The 21,022-nt window shown below is 43.4% G+C and overlaps 1 protein-coding gene across 3 annotated transcripts in view; it reads right to left on the bottom strand.

Annotated features, from left to right (window-relative positions):
* The window catches only part of TDRD12 (tudor domain containing 12), an 85,800-nt gene that overhangs the window by 51,088 nt on the left and 13,690 nt on the right, over positions 1 to 21,022 (bottom strand). For 2 of the 3 annotated variants that reach the window (XM_070498580.1, XM_070498581.1), the window contains exons 4-9: positions 20,226 to 20,362; positions 18,488 to 18,607; positions 15,766 to 15,821; positions 14,390 to 14,475; positions 10,431 to 10,620; positions 9,599 to 9,691 (exon numbers count right to left, since the gene is read on the bottom strand). In XM_070498580.1, the coding sequence (XP_070354681.1) occupies positions 9,599 to 9,691; positions 10,431 to 10,620; positions 14,390 to 14,475; positions 15,766 to 15,821; positions 18,488 to 18,607; positions 20,226 to 20,362 (682 nt within the window). The remainder of the gene's footprint in view (positions 1 to 9,598; positions 9,692 to 10,430; positions 10,621 to 14,389; positions 14,476 to 15,765; positions 15,822 to 18,487; positions 18,608 to 20,225; positions 20,363 to 21,022) is intronic. The other variant, XM_070498582.1, reaches the window with a different exon arrangement.

The raw sequence follows: 21,022 nt of genomic DNA, 5'->3' as shown, positions 1-21,022 counted from the left end.
GGAGAAGTGGAGGACTGAAAAGCACATGAGACGGTCACAGCCCAGAGTCACAGGCTCGAAAAGACTGAGACGTCATCACAGCACTACAGAACCCTTCTCCTCCGCCTATAGCTTACCACCATATCACTAAAGGCCTATTTACCAGAGCTCCTTTCACTCAGTATTTCATGTCTGGCTTTAAGCTAAAAAATTACAAGGCACACCAACGGGCAAAAGACACAGTTTGCAGAGCCAAGGCAAGCATCAGAACCAGTCTGAGATATGCAGGGATGGTGGAATTACTACACCAGGAATTTAAAACAGCTATGATCAATAGGTGAAGGGCTCTAGTGGGAAAAGTAAACAATATGCAAGAACAGTTGGGTCACAGAAGCAGAGAGATGGAAATGCTAAGAAAGAAACACGAAGAGAAAAACGCCCTAACAAAAATGAAGAATGCCTTTGACAGTTTAGCAGTAAACTGCGCTCAGCTGTGGAGAGCCTTCGAGCTTGAGGATATGTGCATTAGAGAAGGAGGAAGGGAAGGCAAATTAAAACTTCTTTTTTAAAATTTATCTAATAGATAACAGTTTGTTTGAATAATAATAAAAACAATGTATTCGATTATTGATTATTTACGCTTATATATGTGTGTGTGTGCCTATGTATGCTTAGGTATAAGTGAAATGAATGACAACAGTGATACAAGGAACAGGAGAGAGGAAGCAGGAATATTTGGTTATTATAAGGTATTTGTGCTGCCTGTGAAGAGGCGTAATGCTATCTGAAAGTGGACTTGGACTGGTTGTAAATGCATATTGCAAACCATAAGGCAATTATTTAAAAAAGAAAAAAAAAAGAAGTATAACTGATATGTTAAGAAAGGAAAGAAAACAGAATTACATAACATGCTCAACTAAAACCACAAATGGCAGACAAAGACTGGAAGACAAAATAGGAACAAAAAATAAGCGGAATGAATAGAAAACAGTAACAAATACGGCAAAGATTAATCCAACTAAATCAATAATCAGTTTAAATGGCAATGGTCTAAATACACCAAATAAAAGACAGAGATTGTCAGAGGGGAGAAAAAACAAGACCCAACTATATGTTGTCTAAAAGAAACCCACTTTAAAGATAAACACACATCCAGATTAAAAGAAAATGGAGAAAGAGTTACCATGCTGACACTAATCAAAGAAAACTGAAGTAGCTATGTTAATTTCAGACAGAGCCAACTTCAGAACAAGGGAAATTATGAAGAACAGAGGCATTACATAATGATAAAGGAGTCAGTTCTCCGAGAAAACATAACAATTCTTAACTTGTACATGCCTAACAAGAGAGCATCAAAATATGTTAGGCAAAAACTGATAGAATTCCAAGGAGAAATAGAAGAGTCCACTATAGTAGTTGGAGACTTCAACATCCGTCCATAAGAAATGAGCAGATCCATCAGGCAGAAAAGCAGTAAGGATATAGCTGAATTCAACAGCACCATCAATCAACTGGATTTAATTGATATTTACAAACTACTTCATCCAGCAGCAGAGTACACCCTGTTCTCAAGCTCACATGGAACATACACAAAGATAGACCACAACCTGGACCACAATCACATCTTAACAAATTTAAAAGAACAGAGATTATACAATGTATGGTCTCAGACCACAATGGAATTAAACTAACTCAATAACAAAAAGATAGCTGGAAAATCCCAAAGCACTTGGAGATTAAACAACACACTTCTAAATAATACATGGATCAAGAAGAAATTTCAGGAGAAATTTTTAAATATTTTGAACTAAATGAAAAAAATAATAAAACATCAAAATTTGTGGAATGCAGTGAAAGCAGTGCTTAGAGGGCAATTTACACCATTAAATGGGTATATCAGAAAAGAAGAGCTAAAATCAATAATATAAGCTTCCACCTTAGGAAACTAGAAAAAGAAGAGTAATTAAATCCGTAGTAAACAGAATAAAAGAAACAATAAAAATTAGAGCAAAAATCAATGAAACTGAAAGCAGGAAAACAATCAAGAAAATCAATAAAAGCAAAAGCAGGTTTGTAGTAGTCTGCTGGAGCTGCCATAACAAAATACCATAACCTGGTGGCTTAAACACAGAAATTTATTTTCTCACAGTTCTGGAGGCTGGGAAATCCACAACCAAGGTGCCAGCTTATTTGGTTCCTGGTGAGAGCTCTCTCCCTGGCTTGCAGACAGCTGCCTTCTTGCATATCCTCAGATGGCAGACAGAGGGCGCTGGTATCTTTTCCTCCAGCCCTATTGGATTAGGTCTCCACTCTTATGACCTCACTTAGCCTAATTACCTCTTAAAGACTCTATCTCCAAAGTGGTTAGGGCTTCAACATACAAATTTTGAGGGCACACATAGTGTGGTTCTTTGAAAAGATCAATAAAATCAATAACCCTCTAGCCAGGCCAACTAAGAAAAAGATGATACAAATTACTAATATCTAGTATTACTAATATCTATTTCTATTAATAGAAATAAAAGGAGGGGCTGGCCCCGTGGCCGAGTGGTTAAGTTTGCGCACTCCGCTGCAGGCGGCCCAGCGTCTTGTTGGTTTGAATCCTGGGCACGGACATGGCACTGCTCGTCAAACCACGCTGAGGCAGCGTCCCACATGCCACAACTAGAAGGACCCACAACGAAGAATATACAACTATGTACCGGGGGACTTTGGGGAGAAAAAGGAAAAAAATAAAATCTTAAAAAAAAAAAAAGAAATAAAAGGAGAGATATCACTACAGATCCCATAAACACTAAAAGGATAATAAAGTAATCCTATGAACAACTGTATCCCTATAAATTTGATGACCTAGATGAAAATTGACCAATTTCTTGAAAGACACAATCAGGCAAAACTCACACAAGAAGAAATAGAAAATCTGAATAGGCCTATATCCATTAAAGAAATTGAACCATAATTAATAACCTTCCAAAACAAAACGCAGTAAGCCTCCTGGTGAATTCTATCAAATATTTAAGGAAGAAATCATACCAATTCTCTATAATGTCTTCCAGAAGACAGAAGCAGAGGAAATGCTTCCTAACTCATTCTATGAGGCCAGTATTATTACTCTAATACCAAAACAAGAGAAAAATGTTACAAGAAAACAAAACTGCAGACCAATATCTCTCGTGAACAATGCAAAATCCTCAACAAAATATTTGCAAACTGAATCCAAAAATGTATAAAAAGAATTATAAATCATGACCAAGTGGGGTTTATCCCAGGTATGCAAGGCTGGTTCAACATTAGAAAGTCAATAAATGTAATCCATCACATTAATAATTTAAAGAAAAAAATCACATAATCATAACAATAGATACAGAAAAAAATCTGACAAAATCCGACAACTATTCGTTGTCGATAAAAACTCTCAACAAACCAGGAATAGAGGAAAACTTTCTCAAATGGATAAAGTGTATCTACAGAAATCTACAGCTAAAATCATACTTCATGACGAGAAGCTGGACACTTTCCTGCTGAGATCAGGTACAAGGCAAAGATGTCTCCTCTTGCCACTCCTTTTCAACATTGTACTGGAAATCCTAGCTTACGCAACATGACAAGAAAAGGAAATAAAAGGTACAGATCGGGAAGGAAGAAACAAAACAGTCTTTGTTTGCAGACGACATGATCATCCAAGCAGAAAATCTGAAAAGAACTGACCAAAAAACTCCTGAAACTACTAAGCAATTATATCAAGGTAGCTGGCTACAAGGTTAATATACAAAATCAATCGTTTTCCTATTTAACAGCAATGAACAAGTAGAAGTTGAAACTAAAAACACAATATCATTTACATTAGCATTCCCCGAAATGAAATACTTGGGGATAAATTGAAAAAATATCTACAAGATCTAATGAGGAAAACTACAAAACTCTGATGAGCAAAATCAAAGAAGAGCTAAATAAATGGAGAGATATCCCATGTTCATGGTTAGGAAGACTCAATATTGTCAACATGTTAGTTCTTCTCAATTTGATCTATGTATTCAATGCAATTCCAATCAAAATCCCAGCAAGTTATTTTGTGGGTACTGACAATCTGACTTTAAAGTTTATAAGGAGAGGCAAAAGATCCAGAATAACCAATACAATACTGAAAGAGAAGAACAAAGTTGGAGGACTGATAAACCCAACTTTAAGACCTACCATAAAGCTCCAGTAACCAAGACAGTGCGGTTTTGGACAAAGAATAGACAAACAGATCCATGAAACAGAATACAAAGTCCAGAAATAGACACACATAAATATAGTCAGCTTGTCTTTGACAAAGGATCAAAGGCAATACGATGGAGAAAACATGGTCTTTTTAACAAAGGGCGCCAGAAAAACTAGATACCCACTTGCAAAAAAATCAGTCTAGACAGAGACCACACATTCTTCAGAAAAATCAACTCACAGTGGATCACAGACCTAAATGTAAAACAAAAATTTATAAAACACCTAGAGAATAACATAGCATAAAATATAAATTATCTTGGGTACGGTGATGACTTTTTAGGTACAACACCAAAGGCATGATCCATGAAAGAAGTAATTGATGAGATGGACTTCAGTAAAATTAAAAACTTCTGTTCTGTGAAAGAAACTGCTAGGGAAATGAGAAGACGAGCCATGGACAGCCAGAGACTGGGAGAAAAGTTCTGCAAAACATGTACCTGATAAAGAACTGTTAACCAAACTATACAAAGAACTCTCAAAACTCAACAAGAGAACAAATAACCCGATGAAAAAAATAGGCAAAAAGCTCAGAAACTTCACCGAAAAAGATATACAGATGTCAAATAAGCACATGAAAAGATGCTCTACACCATATCATTAGGGAAATGCAAATTAAAACAACGAGATAGCACTACACACATATTAGGATGGCCAAAATAAAGAACACTGACCACAGCAAATGCTAGTGAGGACGTGGAGCAACGGCAACTCCCAGCCATTACTGGTGAACACACTCTTACCACACGATCCAGCAACCACACTCCTTGGCATTTACCCAGGTGTGGTGAAAACTTACGTCTACACAAAAACCTGCACACAAATGTTTATAGCAGCTTCATTCATAATTGCCAAAACCTGGAAGCAACCAAGATGTTTTTCATAAGGTGAACGGATGGATAAACTGTGGGACATCCAGACAATGAAATACTATTGTGTTAAAAAGAAATGAGCTATCAAGCCATGAAAAGACAGGGAGGAGTCTTAAATGCATATGACCAAATGAAAGGAGCCAATTTGCAAAGGCTACATACTGTACGATTCCAACTATACAACATTCTGGAAAAGGTAATAGAAAGACCAGTGTTGCCAGAGAGTAGGGGTGAAGGAGGGATGAAAGGCAGAACACAGGGTATTTTGAGAGCAGTGAAACTACTCTGTATGATACTGTAATGGTGGATATAGGTCATTATACATTTGTCAAAATCCATAGTATGCACAGCACCAAGATTAAACCCTAATGGAAACTATGGACCCTGGGTGACAATGACTGTCAATGTAGGTTCACCAATTGCTCCAAATGTTTCACGTGGTGGGAGATGTTGCTAATGAGGGAGGTCACACATGTGTGGGGACAGGGGGTATATGGGAAATCTCTATACTTTCTGCTCAATTTTGCTGTGTACCTAAAACTGCTCTAAAAAATAAAGTCTATTTTAAAAGGAAAAAAAACCCTCAATCTATAGACAAGAATACAGAACACTAATTATGAGTGCAGATGACCTAAGGTGATCAGCAGACCTAAAGAGGTATAAAATAATATTAGCAGCTCTTCCCCTTGCCTACAGTTCAGTCCCACTATTAGGTGGACAGAGAAAAGGGCATGTGAACTGCACCAGGGGAGGAAGGAACCCTGGTGACCGAGAGCCCAAACAGAGTGAGGTGAGCACATGGCCACGGAGGAGGGGAGAGGCTTGGAGCAAGGTGGCAGAGCCAAGAAGGAGGAGGAGGGTGCCTTTGCGAGAGTCAGGGTGGCAGGCTACCCAGTGTGGGATTACAGAACCCAAGAGGGGGTGAGTCTGCGCCCACGTGAAAGGAGGAAGCCCCTCCATGGTGGTTGGTGTGGGGGATGGGTATCAGCCCGCACTGGGAGAGTGACGTCAGGGCATGCGCGGCATGAGGAGCACACGTGCGCAGAAGGGATAGTAATGGCGATGAAAGAGCGGTTAATTACAAAGCCGAGAAGAGTAGTTCCTTACACGGGGACTGACCCAATGAGTAATCACAGCAAGGATAATGGGAGGCAGGACACCCACAGTCACAGAAGGGAGTTGCACACTTGGAAAGGCGGAAAACCAGAATAAATCCAGCAGCAGGATTGCAATCGGAAGTATTGGTGTGAACTCCTGGTTTTCAATACAAAGATCATAGATATAAAATAGACACAGACATAAACGAGGTATACACATGTGCACACACACACAGTCCCTAGCTCTGTCCCCTCCAAGGGCCTGGGAGCAACAACACCCCAGCAGAAAGCAACACACCTAGCTCCCAGATCTTGGCTTCAAAATGCCATTCTCCATTAAAAGGAACCAGGGCAACTTGGAGAAACAGTTGGTTTCAGGGTTTCAAACAGAAATCCATACTAATAGGGATTAATTAGCAAACAAAAAGGAATGAGATATTTAAGTTTCATAGTAGTGGCCTACAGATATTTACAAGGGGAAAAGAGTAACTTACAATGGAGAAGACTGGCAGGCACCACCTTAAATAAGCGATCAAAGTGGATCTCATGAGTAGCGGGACAAATTGAAATTTTGTGTCATCTGATAAGACAGAGTAAGAAGAACGCAGCATCTCTTCTGAGGCATCTCTGCCAGAGATGCATAAACTGAATCCTATCGTGACAAAAACATCTGCCACAATTGAGACACATTCTACAAAATAACGGGTCTATAATCTGCAAAAGTGTCTAGGTCATGAAAGTCAAGGAAAGACTGAGGAACATTCCAGACTGAAGGAGGCTAAAGGGACGTGACAGCTAAATGCAACATGTGATGCTGAGCGGCATCTTTCTGCCATAAACGAATTATTGGGACAACTGGTGAAATTTGAATGGCGTCTCCGGGTTAAATGATCACAATGTATCAATGTTAACTTCCTGATTTTGATAGTTATATTGTGAATATTTTTGAAAATATTCTTGTTTCTAGGAAAAACACACTCAAGTGCTGGGGAGAGACAAGCTATTCCAGTCAGCAACTTATTCTCAAATAGTTTAGGAAAAAATAGGAAAAAAGTTCTTTGTAACGCTCACCGACTTTTCTGGAAGTTTCTATCATTGTAAAATAAAAAATCTTACTGAGAAAATGAAAGTAAACTCCACGAAAGCAGAGACTCTGTTTCTTTCCCTATGAATTCCAAGAACAGCACTGACACATAGTAGGCACTTCATGAACAGCTGATGAGTGAATACATGTTAACTAGGGGCATGAGCACTAATCTGCCACGGAAGTGAAGACAATGTCTAGAACTGATAAGCCTAGAAACAGTAAAATACAATTATTTTAAAACTTGGAGATAACTGCCAAAATAAACAGCTAAGGGAAAAGAAAGAAAGATTTACCTCTAGGGAACAGCCTAGGGTGAGAAGAGGCTGGACAAGAGAAAATTACTTCTTATAACAGCTCTTCTGGACTAGTTGATTGTTTAACCAAGAATTATACTTTGACTTAAAAAATATAAGGTAACTTCAAAGAGAAGTAGCAAAAATTAATTAGAATATAGTTGAAATAGCGTCTCACAATGATTACAAGGAAAAGGAAACCTTTGCTTGGATAAGTAACATCTAATAATTTTGTTTTTCACATGAAAATCTGTTGTTTACCATCAACCTTTTCCTTTGCAAAGATAGACAATTCATTCCAACACTGACTGTAATAAGGAAAAGCAAGAGACAGTTACTGTCCAGCAACCTGGGGCCACTTAAAATAATAATGATACATGCATACAATGGAAAGCTGTGTAACGATTAAACATGATGTAAATGCCTGGTATTTTTACTGCTACACTGGAAATGGAAAAAATACTAACAGAAATAATATATTCCCATCAGTAACAGGGGCTGCTCTCAGCAGGAGCTCTCATCTGGGACCCCTACGGAAGGCACATCACAATACTGGCTCAGCTCCGCTTGCGCCAAAGTCCACCACAGACCAGGCGCTGTGCCGTGCAAACTCCGTACATGGAAGGCCCGTCTACTCAACTCCACAGCTTGGGAACAATGCCTCCCCATGTCACAGAGGGGAGAGTGGGAGCAGATTCCCAATGGTCTCACGCCAGAGCCCATTTCCCTAAATCTGTGTTATACTGGATACATTTGACCCAGAAAGAAGTTCATGCATATATTAAACAAAAAGCACCACAGATAGCGATGGATAGTAAGATCCCTGTGTCTGTAAAACAAAAATTTTATACACACCCTCACATCTGGAAAACTTTGTAAAGGAAAACTCCAACATTTTTAAGTAGGTATTAAAGATGATAGATTTTTTTATAATTTTGATTATCTTTTTTCCATGATAAACAACATTATCAAAGTAATTAAAATAATTTTAAGTGGAGGGAATAATTCAGTTGACTAAAGCTTTGATTTAGTTGAGGTTTACTACGGATATGTATGAAACATTACACCCACAGGTAGACACACACCCAGCGTGAGAGTGAAACCGTGGAGGCATCACCACCGTGGGCGAGCCAAGCATCAGCGGCTGGCAGGTTTCACCCTCGTCCAACAATTCCAACTCATTAAATATCCTGGAGATAGGGAATTAAAGACTAAGTATTTCTACCCTCATAAATGCCTCTTATTTTTCTCCATCCTATTGCGTAAACTAACAATCAGTGATAAATCCACATGTATACTCAGAGAAGCCGGTCCTCGTGGTCTATTGGTTAGATCTGGCGCTCCCCCCACCGCAGCCCGGGTTCATTTCCAGGTCAGGGAGCCACACCACCCATCTGTCAGGTGTCTTATTGTGGCAGCTGCACGTTGCAGTGATGCTGAAAGCGATGCCACCAGTGTTTCAAATCCCAGCAGGGTCACCCATGGTGGAAAGGTTTCAGTGGAGCTTCCAGACTAAGACAGACTAGGAAGAAGGACCTGGCCACCTAATTCTGAACAAACTGGCCATGAAAGCCTTACGAATAGCAGCAGAGCACCAGCTGATACAGCGCCAGAAGGTGAGAGGATGGCGCAAAAAGCCGGGCAGGGTCTGCACTGCTGTCCACAGGGTCGCTGGGAGTCGGAAACAGCTTGACAGTACCAACCACCACCACCATACTCTGAGGACAAGGAATCCCCGCAGATTACTGCAGCCCAGGCTCTGGCTGGGACGGAATGAGCCAGGCCTGCACGTGAACAGTGCCTGTTGTGTTCTGCACATTACAGTAAGACCCTCTCAGTACAGGCTACACGGCAAATGACCTCTGTCGGCATCTCCATCAAAAATTGGTTCTGTTAAATCTAAAAAAAAGAGAATGACCGTAGCCCTTCTGAACAACCCTGTAATCTTTAGACAGTTCAGCGTTCTTTCAGGCTGCCTAGGAGATAAAGCAAGCCAGCAGGACTTACCCAGGATCGCAGCGGTGGGCCCCCGGCCACCAACAACACCCTTGGGCCACGAATGCTGGAGAGACTGTGCCAGGGAAGTTAAACCATGCGAATCTGACAGAAAGAAGACATTTCCGGATTAATATATGAAATAAAACTCCAAATACAAATGTGAATTCGTTGGTATACCTCCGCTCTCCTTTGCTGTGAGCTTACGGGAGACCTAACTCAGGGGCTGGGGAGCAACGTGAAAGGACTGAAGAAAACTGGAGGCGGAGAGAAACTCTGAAAGCAGCTTCTATGGTCCATGACCGACTCTCTCATATTTTCATGCTAATAAATGGCTCTTTTAAAGTTTCTAGGGGCCGGTCCCATATCCTGGGTGTGGACACGGCACCACTCATCGAGCCATGCTGAGGCGGCATCCCACATGCCACAACTAGAAGGACCCACAACTAAGAATACACAACTATGTACCGGGGGGCTTTGGGGAGAAAAAGGAAAAAAATAAAAATCTTTAAAGTTTCTAAAACTCTAAACATACAAAACCTCGATTTGGTAATATCTTTAAATTATGAATATGGTGACTTCTGAAAATACAACTCCATGTTAATAAGAAATTGAGAACAGTTTTTTCCTGGTCTCGTAAAAACAAACTGTAGCAGGTTTAGGACCTCAAAACCTGTCCCAAACTCAGGGGGATTAAAATGAAAATACTAAACTCAGAGTCCGAGTCTCTCTCCCCAAGCCTCCATGTGGGGAAAAGTCAGTACAACAACTTACATCAAAACACTAAGATTCCCACAAATGAGACTTTGAGTTTAAAGGAAACATATGGTGAGAATCCACTCACTTTTCACTCCTTGAGAATCCTTTCCTTGCAAAAACATTGGCCAGAGAGTAAGCGCCGGATTGAGTTTATTAGAAAAGGATGCTGACTTTATATCCAGTCTTGGTTTCTCTAAAGAATCAAGGTTTTTACTCTCCACGGGTGACACGTAACAAGCGAAGTTCTTTGCAACCAGATCATCATTCACACAAACCTGCAGGGTTTTAAACATTTAACGAATAATGAGACAAACCCAGTCAAGTGATGGTTCAGAAAATATCCCAAACTTAACCCCAAATTGCAATCTTCAGAAAAACTATTTGACAGAACGTAATCTGATAGAAAGTGACTTCTGCTCTGGTGAACCAGCTACTTCTGACCAGCCCTCCTGAAAAGAGACACAGTCATAATCTGTAGCGCGAACTTAACCACTCGGCCACGGGGCCAGCCCCAAGAAACATCTTCTTGAAAGCACTGGAGAGCAACACGTCTCTGCCAGGCAAAGACCCGGGGGAGGCTAAAGACAGAAACAAGCCACAGAAGGAAAAACTGATAAATTAGCCTTTGCACAACTGAAAATTTTTGCTCTTCAAAAGACACTTACTTAAGAGACGAAGGGCAATCCACTAATAGGGAGGAGATATTTTTGAAATCATATATCTGGATGGACATCTATCCAGACTATATAAAGAACTCTAAAACTCAATAAAAAGAAAACAAAACGACCCCAATTTAAAAAATGGGCAGAAGATGAGTGGTTAAGTTCGCGCGCTCCACTGCAGGCGGCCCAGTGTTTCGTTGGTTCGAATCCTGGGCGCGGACATGGCACTGCTCATCAAACCACGCTGAGGCGGTGTCCCACATGCCACAACTAGAAGGACCCACAAACAAGAATATACAACTAGGTACTGGGGGGCTTTGGGGAGAAAAATGAAAAAAATAAACTCTTTAAAAAAAAAAAGGGCAGAAGATCTGAATAAACACTTCATCAAAGAAGATATATGGATTACAAACAGCATATGAAAAGATAATCAACACCATAAGTCACTAGGGAAATGCAAATTTAAACCACAATAAGACACCACTGCACACCCATGAGAACGACCTCCCGAGTGCTGAAGAGGACGTGGAAGAAGGGAACTCAGCCAATCTGAGGGCATCACAAAGTGCTCAGCCTCTTGGGGAAACAATCTGGCAGTCTCTTAATACCCACAATACCAGCCACAGGTCTGAGTGCTAGGCATCTACCCAAGAGAAACGAAATCATGGGTTCACAGGAAGATTTGTACATGAATATTCCTAGCAGTTTTATAGGTAATAGCCCCAAATTGGCCACAACTCAGACGTCCACCAACAAGTGAATGGATAAACACACTGTAGTATATCCAGACAGTAGAAGAGTATTTGACAATGAAAGGAACAATGTGAAAGAAGCCAAGCAAAAAACCAGAATACTGGGGCTGGCCCCATGGCGTCATGGTTAAGTTCGCCATGCTCTGCCTCAGTAGCCCCGGTTTGCGGGTCCGGATCCTGGGTGTGGACCTACACCTCTCATCAGCCACGCTGTGGCAGTGACCCACACAGAAAGTGGAGGAAGACTGGCACACATGTTAGCTCAGGGCTAATCTTCCTCAGCAAAAAAAAAAAAAAAAGAGAGTGAGAGAATACCCTGGGACACATCTTGTGCTTTCTTTGGGAGCTGGAAAAGGCTTGCTGGCCCTATTTTTCTTTTTCTGGCCATTATGACCTCACACATCCACTATAAGTCCTCTCTGTTAAGCATGCCTTCTGCACTCCATCACCTTAAAGTAAGACCAAGTTGTCAGCTGCATACACCACAGAGAGAAAGAGAGACCCACTCTTGAAAAGCAAGAAGAAAGAAGCAGGTCAGTAGAGAACTTGTTTAAAAGATGTTTTACAAGACTAGTCAGAGAGCCAACAGTTGGTATTTTTATCAAATTGTAAAACGAAGAATGAAAAGTCATAGGGAAAATCAACAAGGATATGAGGGAACCCAAAATGTAACATAATCAGTAACAAATGACTCCTATTACAAATGAACGACATAATCACACTGAAAAGAGTGGGGAAGAAAAGGACTAACCTCAGTGACTCTGGGAAGCAGTGTTTGGGCTGCGCGCTGTGAGGCCAAAGACAAACTGCTTCTTCACAGGAATGTGGGTTAGCAATTCTGAAATTACTTCATGGGAATTACAGGACTGATCAAATAAGCATACCACAGCCAACAAGAGCAGCTTCTCACCGCCGGAGACAGCTGTCGAGATGAGGCAAGGGGAGGGAGAGAACGAACCCTGTTGGCGCTGGCCGGAATCAGAGGGGCCAGAGCTCTGAGCGTATGTTCAGATGGACAGACCTAGATGTGTGTGTGCAGGGGTGGTTTACACACGTGTTTCCTCACTGTCTACTGAGAGGGCCCACAGTCCACGACAGCCCAGCAGCCACGAGCACACCTAGTGCCCAGATCTTGCTGTCTGAACACCACACTTCAAAAATGAATGCCATTCTTCAACAAAGCATTTGGAGAAGTGGTTCCCGTCTAGGGTTGGGCTAGAAAATGACAAAATTAGCTGGGAACATCTTGTGGTACCAGAAAGTAAGGAGTTTTCAACAATGATGGAGCAGGACACAAGGAAAGGACACATAAGCCACTTCAAAGCAGCTCCTAGTGGCCGAATCTGAGACAATTTGAGCAAAAGAATAATGACAGTAATAGATTACACCCCCCAGAGTAAAATAAATATCCAGGAGTCCATATAACGATAACCTATTGAATCAATTAATAAATGGGGGAAAAGGGGCAGTTCTTCCTTATAGTAGAATTTCGATTAAAAATGTAGAAGGCATGATGGAAATGGGCAAGCACCACAGAATTAAGTTTTGCAGGCAAGCATCACTGATGGATCTTTACACAGTCTCAAAGTATCTCCCCATAAGACACTTAATTTCAAAAGGAAAAAACAGTAACTCTGTAGAGGAAACACCTGGCAGACACCAGCTTAACCAGGTGATCCCGCGGAGCACGACTAGTGATAAAGCAGACGGACATCACGAGCCCTCTGCTAAGATGCAGCGGGAAGGCACAATGTCACCTGTGTAGCATTCTTGCCAGAAATGTACAACTTCAATCTAATCACGATGAACCCAAACTGAGTGAATTCTACAAAATAACTGGCCAGGACTTTTCAGAAGTGTCAAAGTCTTAAAAGAGGAGGAGGCTGAGGCACTCCCACTGACTGGAGACCAAGGAGACACGAGAAGCAGATTCCACGTGGGATCCTGGGTCAGATCCTAGACCAGAGAAGGGAAATTAGTAGGAAAATGTGCACAATTCAAACAAGGTCTGTAGATTCCTTTAAAGGGTACTTTCTCAGTCTTAGTTTTCTGGTCTCAGTCGCTGTACCATTGGTCTGTACAGTTAACATGAGGGGACCCCAGGTGAAGCATACGCAAAAACCTCTGCACCATTTTCACGTCTCTTAAGGGGAAAATTATTTCAGGATAAAGTTTTTAAATGAGCCCGCAGTTTGGATGCCCTCTGTGGGCCTGAGCAGCCCCTGAGCCGCCCCTCCACCCTCCTCCACGCAGGCGCAGAGCCGCCCCCGTGCCTGCCTTCACCAAGCACAGCTGGCCAGGTGTCCACGGCTAGGAACGTGGGTGGGGTGCTCACGTGTGGTGCCCACCTTCTTTCTACTTATGTTATCTGACTCCTTCACAAGCACATATCACATACAATGAGAAAACTAAATGCTGTCTAAATAAAACACTAGTAATTTTTTAAAGTAATCAAAAGAAGAAAACATAGTCCTGGCTTAACTTCTGATCGAAGGCAAACCCTGAAAGATTAAGGAAATTTCCATGCTCTGAGAATAACATTTTCTTCCTTGGTGTTTATTCTTTGTTTTGCTAAAATAAAAATTGTAGGTAATGATAAAATATTCTTAAAATACAATTCTTTTACTTACCTTTTCGTTTTTTATAGTTACATAAAGGTAAACCTCGAAAGTATCTTCTTCCACAGCACATAACTTGGCTTCCACCTGGGTAGTTGCTAAATATCATAAAAGAAAACACGAATTAGCTGATACTACACAGACACTCGAGACAATAATGGCTTGTCCTCACCTATTCATCTCTGTTAACCACTCGTGGGGGGAACCCGGCACCACAATGTCCACGGCTTCCGGCCGCAGGCCGGGCCTCAGGGCAGAAGGGGACAGGACGCTGAGGTCAAGGCGGAGACTCTCCCGGCACGGGGTCAGCCTCGCACCCTCTGTCCCCATCCACGGCACCCCCTCCTGCCACCCTCTGACACCTCCTTGAGCACAGTTCCTGGCCTCTCTTCCCTTCCAGTGACTCCCAAACCCACATGTGCAGTCACGGTCTTTCAACTGAGTCCATTCTACCCCTCAAATGCCCCAGGGACTCCATCACCCACACAGCAGCTCCACGTGTGGGGACCTATGTAAACGTGTTTCATTTCACTCCCACCACAGTCCTTTGAGGTGAGTGGTTATTGTCGTTTTACAGGTGAGGAGACCAGGTCAGAGAGACAGCAGGGCCGTATTCAAACCCAGGCCCTCTGCCCCTCCCAACCTCTATCTCCCAGCATCCCCCGGGGGCTCAAAAGGGCCCGAACTCCAAAACCGGAGAGCTGCCCAACCTCCCCTTTCTCCCAGGTCAAAGCATCCGGCTGCGTCTTTACCCAGACAGTGGGGCAGCGGAGGAGAGGGGCCAGGACCCCAAAAGGTACCAGGCAGCACCCAGGCACTGCACAGCCACTGCTCCTCAGAACAGCCCTAAGAGGCAGACACAGTTCTTCGCTCGTGACTCCCGGGGCAGGACAGATGCTGCAAATGAGACTCTATTTCAGAGTCAACAATATAAAGAGAGCACACTCAGCAGGTGCCTGAGACAGTCCACACATCTGAAATTGGCAACGAAGGTTATTACACAGGAAGGATCCATCCACTATCCCTTGCTCACTGAAAAAAGCTAGGTTTTCATCAATTGTTGGTTCACTGAAATGAACATACATGTATTTTGGAGTGCTGCAGCTTCTAAGCAAACTAAGAGAGGGGCACCATCACTGCGTCAGGGTCCCTCACCCAATCAGCCCCTGTCTAATTTCACCTGCAAATACTACATCCACATCCACGCCCACAATTCCAGGGCTGCAGAGTCACCGTGACACTTGGGGTGGAAGAAGCTCCAGTAACTTATGAACACACATGAGGAGGGTCTGACAGGGAGCACGTGTATCTCAAGCCCCTCCACAGCAGGAGGCCAAACCACCTTGGTGCAGCTCAAAGCAGGCTGCAGCGACCACGCCTGGCCTTACCTTTTAGAATGTTCTGAAAGTACTGAACAGCTGCACTGTCCCACTTCCTGGCGGGTCTGGAACAGTGAACAGATGCAACTTCATTAAGCAAAAATCTGAGGCGAGCACATTCTGTAAACCGCACGCAGGATGCCTCTGATACTACGTGTGGAACGTACGCAGCAGGTCCCGGGGAGCTTGGCTCTGCTCTGGGGCAATGACCCTGCTGCACCCTGCAGGAGGCTCCCTCCCCACTGCCACCTGCACCAGGGCAGAGACTCGCTGAATGGGCCCCTTCCTGGGACATCCTGAGCGACCCGTGCACCAGGGCATCGTCTGTCCCAACACCATCATCTCCAGTGACTTAGGACGTATCAGTCTCCGCAGCCCGAACACACGCTCCCCGGGCGGGGACCCCGAGGATGCGCTGTTCAGCACGGACTGGTGCGGAGCGAGGGCTCCGGGCTGGTTAAACCCACGTCTCAGCGCGGCTGTGGGCGAGCAGCCCCTGCCGCCCCACCACAATCCTCATGCCGCCCGAGCCCGTTCCCCGGCTCCCACTTCGTCTCTACCATCTCGCCCTTCCCCAAGCTTTGGAAAGACAGTCGCAGGCAAAGCTGTAGGCGGTGGAAGATCAGGGGAAACCAGTATTTGGAAGCAAGGAACAAGAATAAAATATGTAAGGTTGGCGTGAAGTGTTTCATGTGTCTCTACTGGTTTTATTTGTCAGAGACGCCACCACCATCCTCCAAGGGTTGTTTCAAAGATCAAATGAGCTCATGTACACAAAGCACTTGGCCCAGGGCCTGGACTGAAATATTAGTTATTTTTATTCTTTCTAAGAAAGATATTAAGCACTTTACTTCAGGAGAATTACAAAGGGTTTCTAAAAGGAGGCAAAAAAAAAAAAAGACTGGTTCTAAAACATTGCTACACACAAAAAAATTACCTAATAAGCTTTTTTAAATAACAAAATGTAGTAGAATCCTAATAAGAAAAAGGCTCAAGAGGAAAATCAATCTAGACTATGAACAGGTAAATCACCAATCAGTCCGTGTGTCTGTCTGCCTGTCTGTCTCTCTTTCTCTCACACACTCACACAGAGACACACACACACACACACACACACAGGAAGAGATACCTAATTTTACAAGTCAGAAAAATGCAAATTAAAACAAAATACCATTTTTACCCAGCAAAGAAGGAAAAATTAAAACGCCTAATGATATTCAGTGCTGTGTGGGAAAAGTAGCACTTTCTATGCCCCAACGATGGGACTATATTGCTAGTCCTTTAGGAGGGAAACTTGACAAAATCTATAAAAACTATAATACACACACTGAGACAACCTTCTAGATGAAGTGCACACACAAAGGCACAGCGTCAAAGCAGGAGATCAAAACCCAGTAAGATCACTCACTTTAAGCCCTTCGCCTGCATTGAAGGGCATCCAGGGTTGGGCGTGTCCACGGCTGGGAGAGGAGTACGGTGGTGGCGGGAAGGGTCTCATGTGGGTGTGTGGGGGGCGGGGGGGAGGAGCGAGAAAGACAGGGACACAGACTCCTGTGAGGGAGAGCACCCGAGTCAGCCCGGGAGGGTGAGCAGCTGGCTGCTCTCAAAGAGGGCCAGAGGAGGAGCAGGGGTTGCCGGGCAGCCACAAGAGTGACACACTCACCACCTCGAGGGAACTGCAGGTGACGGGGGCTCAGGGAGGCGGGGATGGGCGGGTCTCCACAGACCCCAGAAAAGCACCCACAAGAAAGACAGCTTCCAAGTTCAGAGAACACAAAGCAACTTCGCCAGGACGTGCAAGCTGAGCAAGCTGAGTCAGAAGTGTGCTGCTCCCTACAGCTTTTCACATGGTGCCACAGTGCTGGACGGGGAGGACAGGAGGAGTGCCAGGTGGGAGGACGAGGCTGCCCGCAGGAGCTCAGGTAGTGCTCGTTTAGACAGCAAAGATCGCAGCCGTACCGCCTGACACAGCGCAGCCCAGTGCGGGGACCATCCTGCACAAATGCTGGCAGTGTGGCCAAACATTAGGAAACAAGAGCAAAGATGTGTACGCACACGTTTGTATGCACCTCTACATCTATGTATTTTATATGGATTTATCTGCATTCTAATGGGAATGTACAGCGCAAAATGGTTTCGAAACAATCTCATTGGCTATCAAGGGAGGAAAGGTTAGGTATACAAAGCATGCCAATTATATTCACCCACAAGAAAGATGACAGTAGAAGAGAGTCCAAGTATTGGCCAAGAGCTTCAACACACCTTAAGTTTGCAAATGAGACAGTATGTTCTAATTTTCATAAAAGCTCCATGCATGTGACTACGTATAAAAGCACTGAAAAAGGTCTGCAAGTTCAGAGCATGAACGGGTTACAGAGGCCTCCAGGAGGGAGGAAGCGGGGCTGGAGATGAATGCAATGGACCTTTTTTTTTAATGCTCCATGAGCCTATGTATTGTTTCTCTTTATAATTAATTTATTACTTTTTCTAAGTTAAAAAAAAAAACACCAAAAAGCACAGAGCTGTGGCCCTATTCTATACCGCAACAATCGCTGCCTCTGGAGGCGGGGCTGCCAGGTCTGACACACCCTGACTCAGAAGGCACCTCCTGAAGAACAGAGACCTCTGAGATCGCTTAGCACTTCTCAAGAGGCCCTGATTTCATACAGCATCACACACTCGGTTTAAGACTTTGACTAAGGACTCAGTGCCTGCCAGCAGCTGTACTTACGCAATCTCAGCCGTGTCTTCACAGAGGTCAATGTGCAATGTGACAGGCTTTGTGCAGTACAGTCTGAACTTTTTCGCTCTGTAGGGAAGCTGCATAAAAGTTTCTACTGCAACTCGGATGCTTAACAGTGAAACAGAAACAGTTCCAACATAAAGAAAAATTACATATAACATATTTATTTAAAGGATGCCAATATAATTAATATACTTGATATAAAACAAAACACACAAAAACCCATTCTTTCTCTTTCTATATGGCCACCAACAGCAGGAAGGACTTGGAGACATCTGCCCAAGGGTGCAAAGGCTGGTTCCGGGGGATGGACAAATCTTACTCCTTTCACACATAAAACACAGATATACATACAGTAACAATACTCAGTATACCCTTGGTGTTAACATCTCATGGCATGGGGTGAGGGTATTAGAAAAATAATGTCTAATGGGGCCCCTTAGATGGAGAAATACTGAGTAATAATGAACAAGCCTTGGGGCAAATTCTGTTTAAAATTTTTACATATCAATTTTAATACATGACCAGAATTACCTTCAAGTTTCTGTAAATGAGCAGATGTTTGAATACTTAGTGTTTGTCAACTTTGCACAAAAGAGCTGAAAGGACTGAGATTTGATAAACGAGTTGTTCAATGTTTTACATCCATTCTTCTTAAGGCAAACGACAGACCCCTTTAACATACCATTTGGACCATCTGGTCCCCAGGATGCCGTGTGGTCAGCCGAGCATCTTTAGTCTCGGACGGTAGAGGAAAAGGCGGCTGTATGGCCAGCCCCAAGGCCTCCTGGCACTCTATTTAATCAGATAATTCTCTTGCCCCAAAAAAACTAAACTTAAAACACCAAATATTAAAAGGAAATCTCCCCAGTTAAACACAATAGTTATTTTAATAACAATTATGGTTATAAAAGTGCAGAATCACAAGCTAGAAAAGCATCTACTTTTTCCTTAAATATCTGCAAATTCCCAATGTCAGATAAACCATTTGCCATGAAATTCTTCCATTCAAGATAAACCTCTTATTGCAACGGAAGACCATTTGGCATTGCTCTTTTGGAAAAAGGGTCCTCAAATTTATTTATTAAATGGATATGCTCTTACTCTGGGACAGGAAACTATGAAAAAATTACCACAAACACTGAGACCAACTTATTCATAATGTTTTCTAACAAACTGTGATGTGTGGTCCTGGATCCAGTGAGGGCTCCTTCTGAAGTGTCTCCCCACTTTATGCGACAGTGATGCCCTCACTTTGTTAAGTAGGACAACCAGGAATACATCCTGGAATACATGCTCTGCTCAGCGCAACCTGAGGCTGTACCAGCACCCTGCCCCTTCTCTGCAGACAAGAAGACTTTCTGCTTCGTGGTAGCATCTTTCTGGCAGCCAAGCCTCCCTAAAGGACCCACTCCATCACCTGAACGCACTAAGAGGACAGGCCAGGACAGACGAGCAGCTGGCCAGGAGCACCTAGGAGATGCAGAGCGCCTGCCTTTAAGGGAGGACGGTGGAAGGAGGGCCAGAGCCGCCTGCTGAGCCTCCATTCTGACCACGTACTTGCACATTCACGGCCTGTAGAACCGGAACCTGCAAGTCCACCCTTCTGGAAGCTAAAAAATTCCAGTTTATGACCTCCAGCCCCTTACTTTGATAACTGACACTCTCCTTTAAAACTGACATTTATCTCCTTAAAGAGCATAAGGCAAAATAAATATGTACGTACTTTTTGGATTTCACTGGAATGTACTTGGCAAAATCCACAAGGAAACATTCTGCCAGGTAATGGTCTGCTGAAGACACGATGGACTTAATCACAGCCCTGCACCAGCACTTTAGTTCCTGACAATAAACCACACAAACCTACAAAATGAAGAGAAAATGTCAGTGTTAAAATCTCCAATCCTGTAACGAGAGAACTGGAAAGGCACTCACCAAATCATCTCGGCCTACACTTTCCCTTACAGAAGAGGAAGTGATACCGGGCCTGATATCAGTTCCTCTACATTAAACCCAGCATACATGGGGTAAAACCAAGGCGCTCCTCCCCTTTCCCTGCTTACTCCTCGGCCTCCTGGTGCCAGAATCCACCATCCACCAGGGAGGCAGACAACCAAGGACATCCACCTGCAGATTCCCTTATCTCGCCATTCTCCTTCCTGCAAGAAGCCTCACAAGGCCAAACGCGGGCTGGAGGGAAAGCACCGACCAGCAAGGCCACAGGCTCCCCTCCCTGCAAGCAGCAGCATTCCACGCAGCCTTTAAAACCCCTTGCCTCCCATCTTTCAGGAAGACAAGATGAATTTAAGGCTCACTCTCGTCTCCTGGCTGACATCACCTGAAATAAAATCCTTTTCCTTGCCATAAGCCTGGTGTTCCAGTTTTATTTGGCCCCTCTTGTGTGGTGGGTAGAGAACCTGTGTATGTGGCTGGTAACAGAGGGGGATGCGAGGAGGCTGCACCTGCCTAAGGTAAACACTGCTCGTCAGTAAAAGAGCCTCGGTGAATACAAACACAGGGCCC

Source organism: Equus asinus, chromosome 26 (assembly GCF_041296235.1).
Source record: "Equus asinus isolate D_3611 breed Donkey chromosome 26, EquAss-T2T_v2, whole genome shotgun sequence".
Taxonomy (NCBI): domain Eukaryota; kingdom Metazoa; phylum Chordata; class Mammalia; order Perissodactyla; family Equidae; genus Equus; species Equus asinus.
This window is presented reverse-complemented; position numbering and strand designations above follow the sequence as displayed.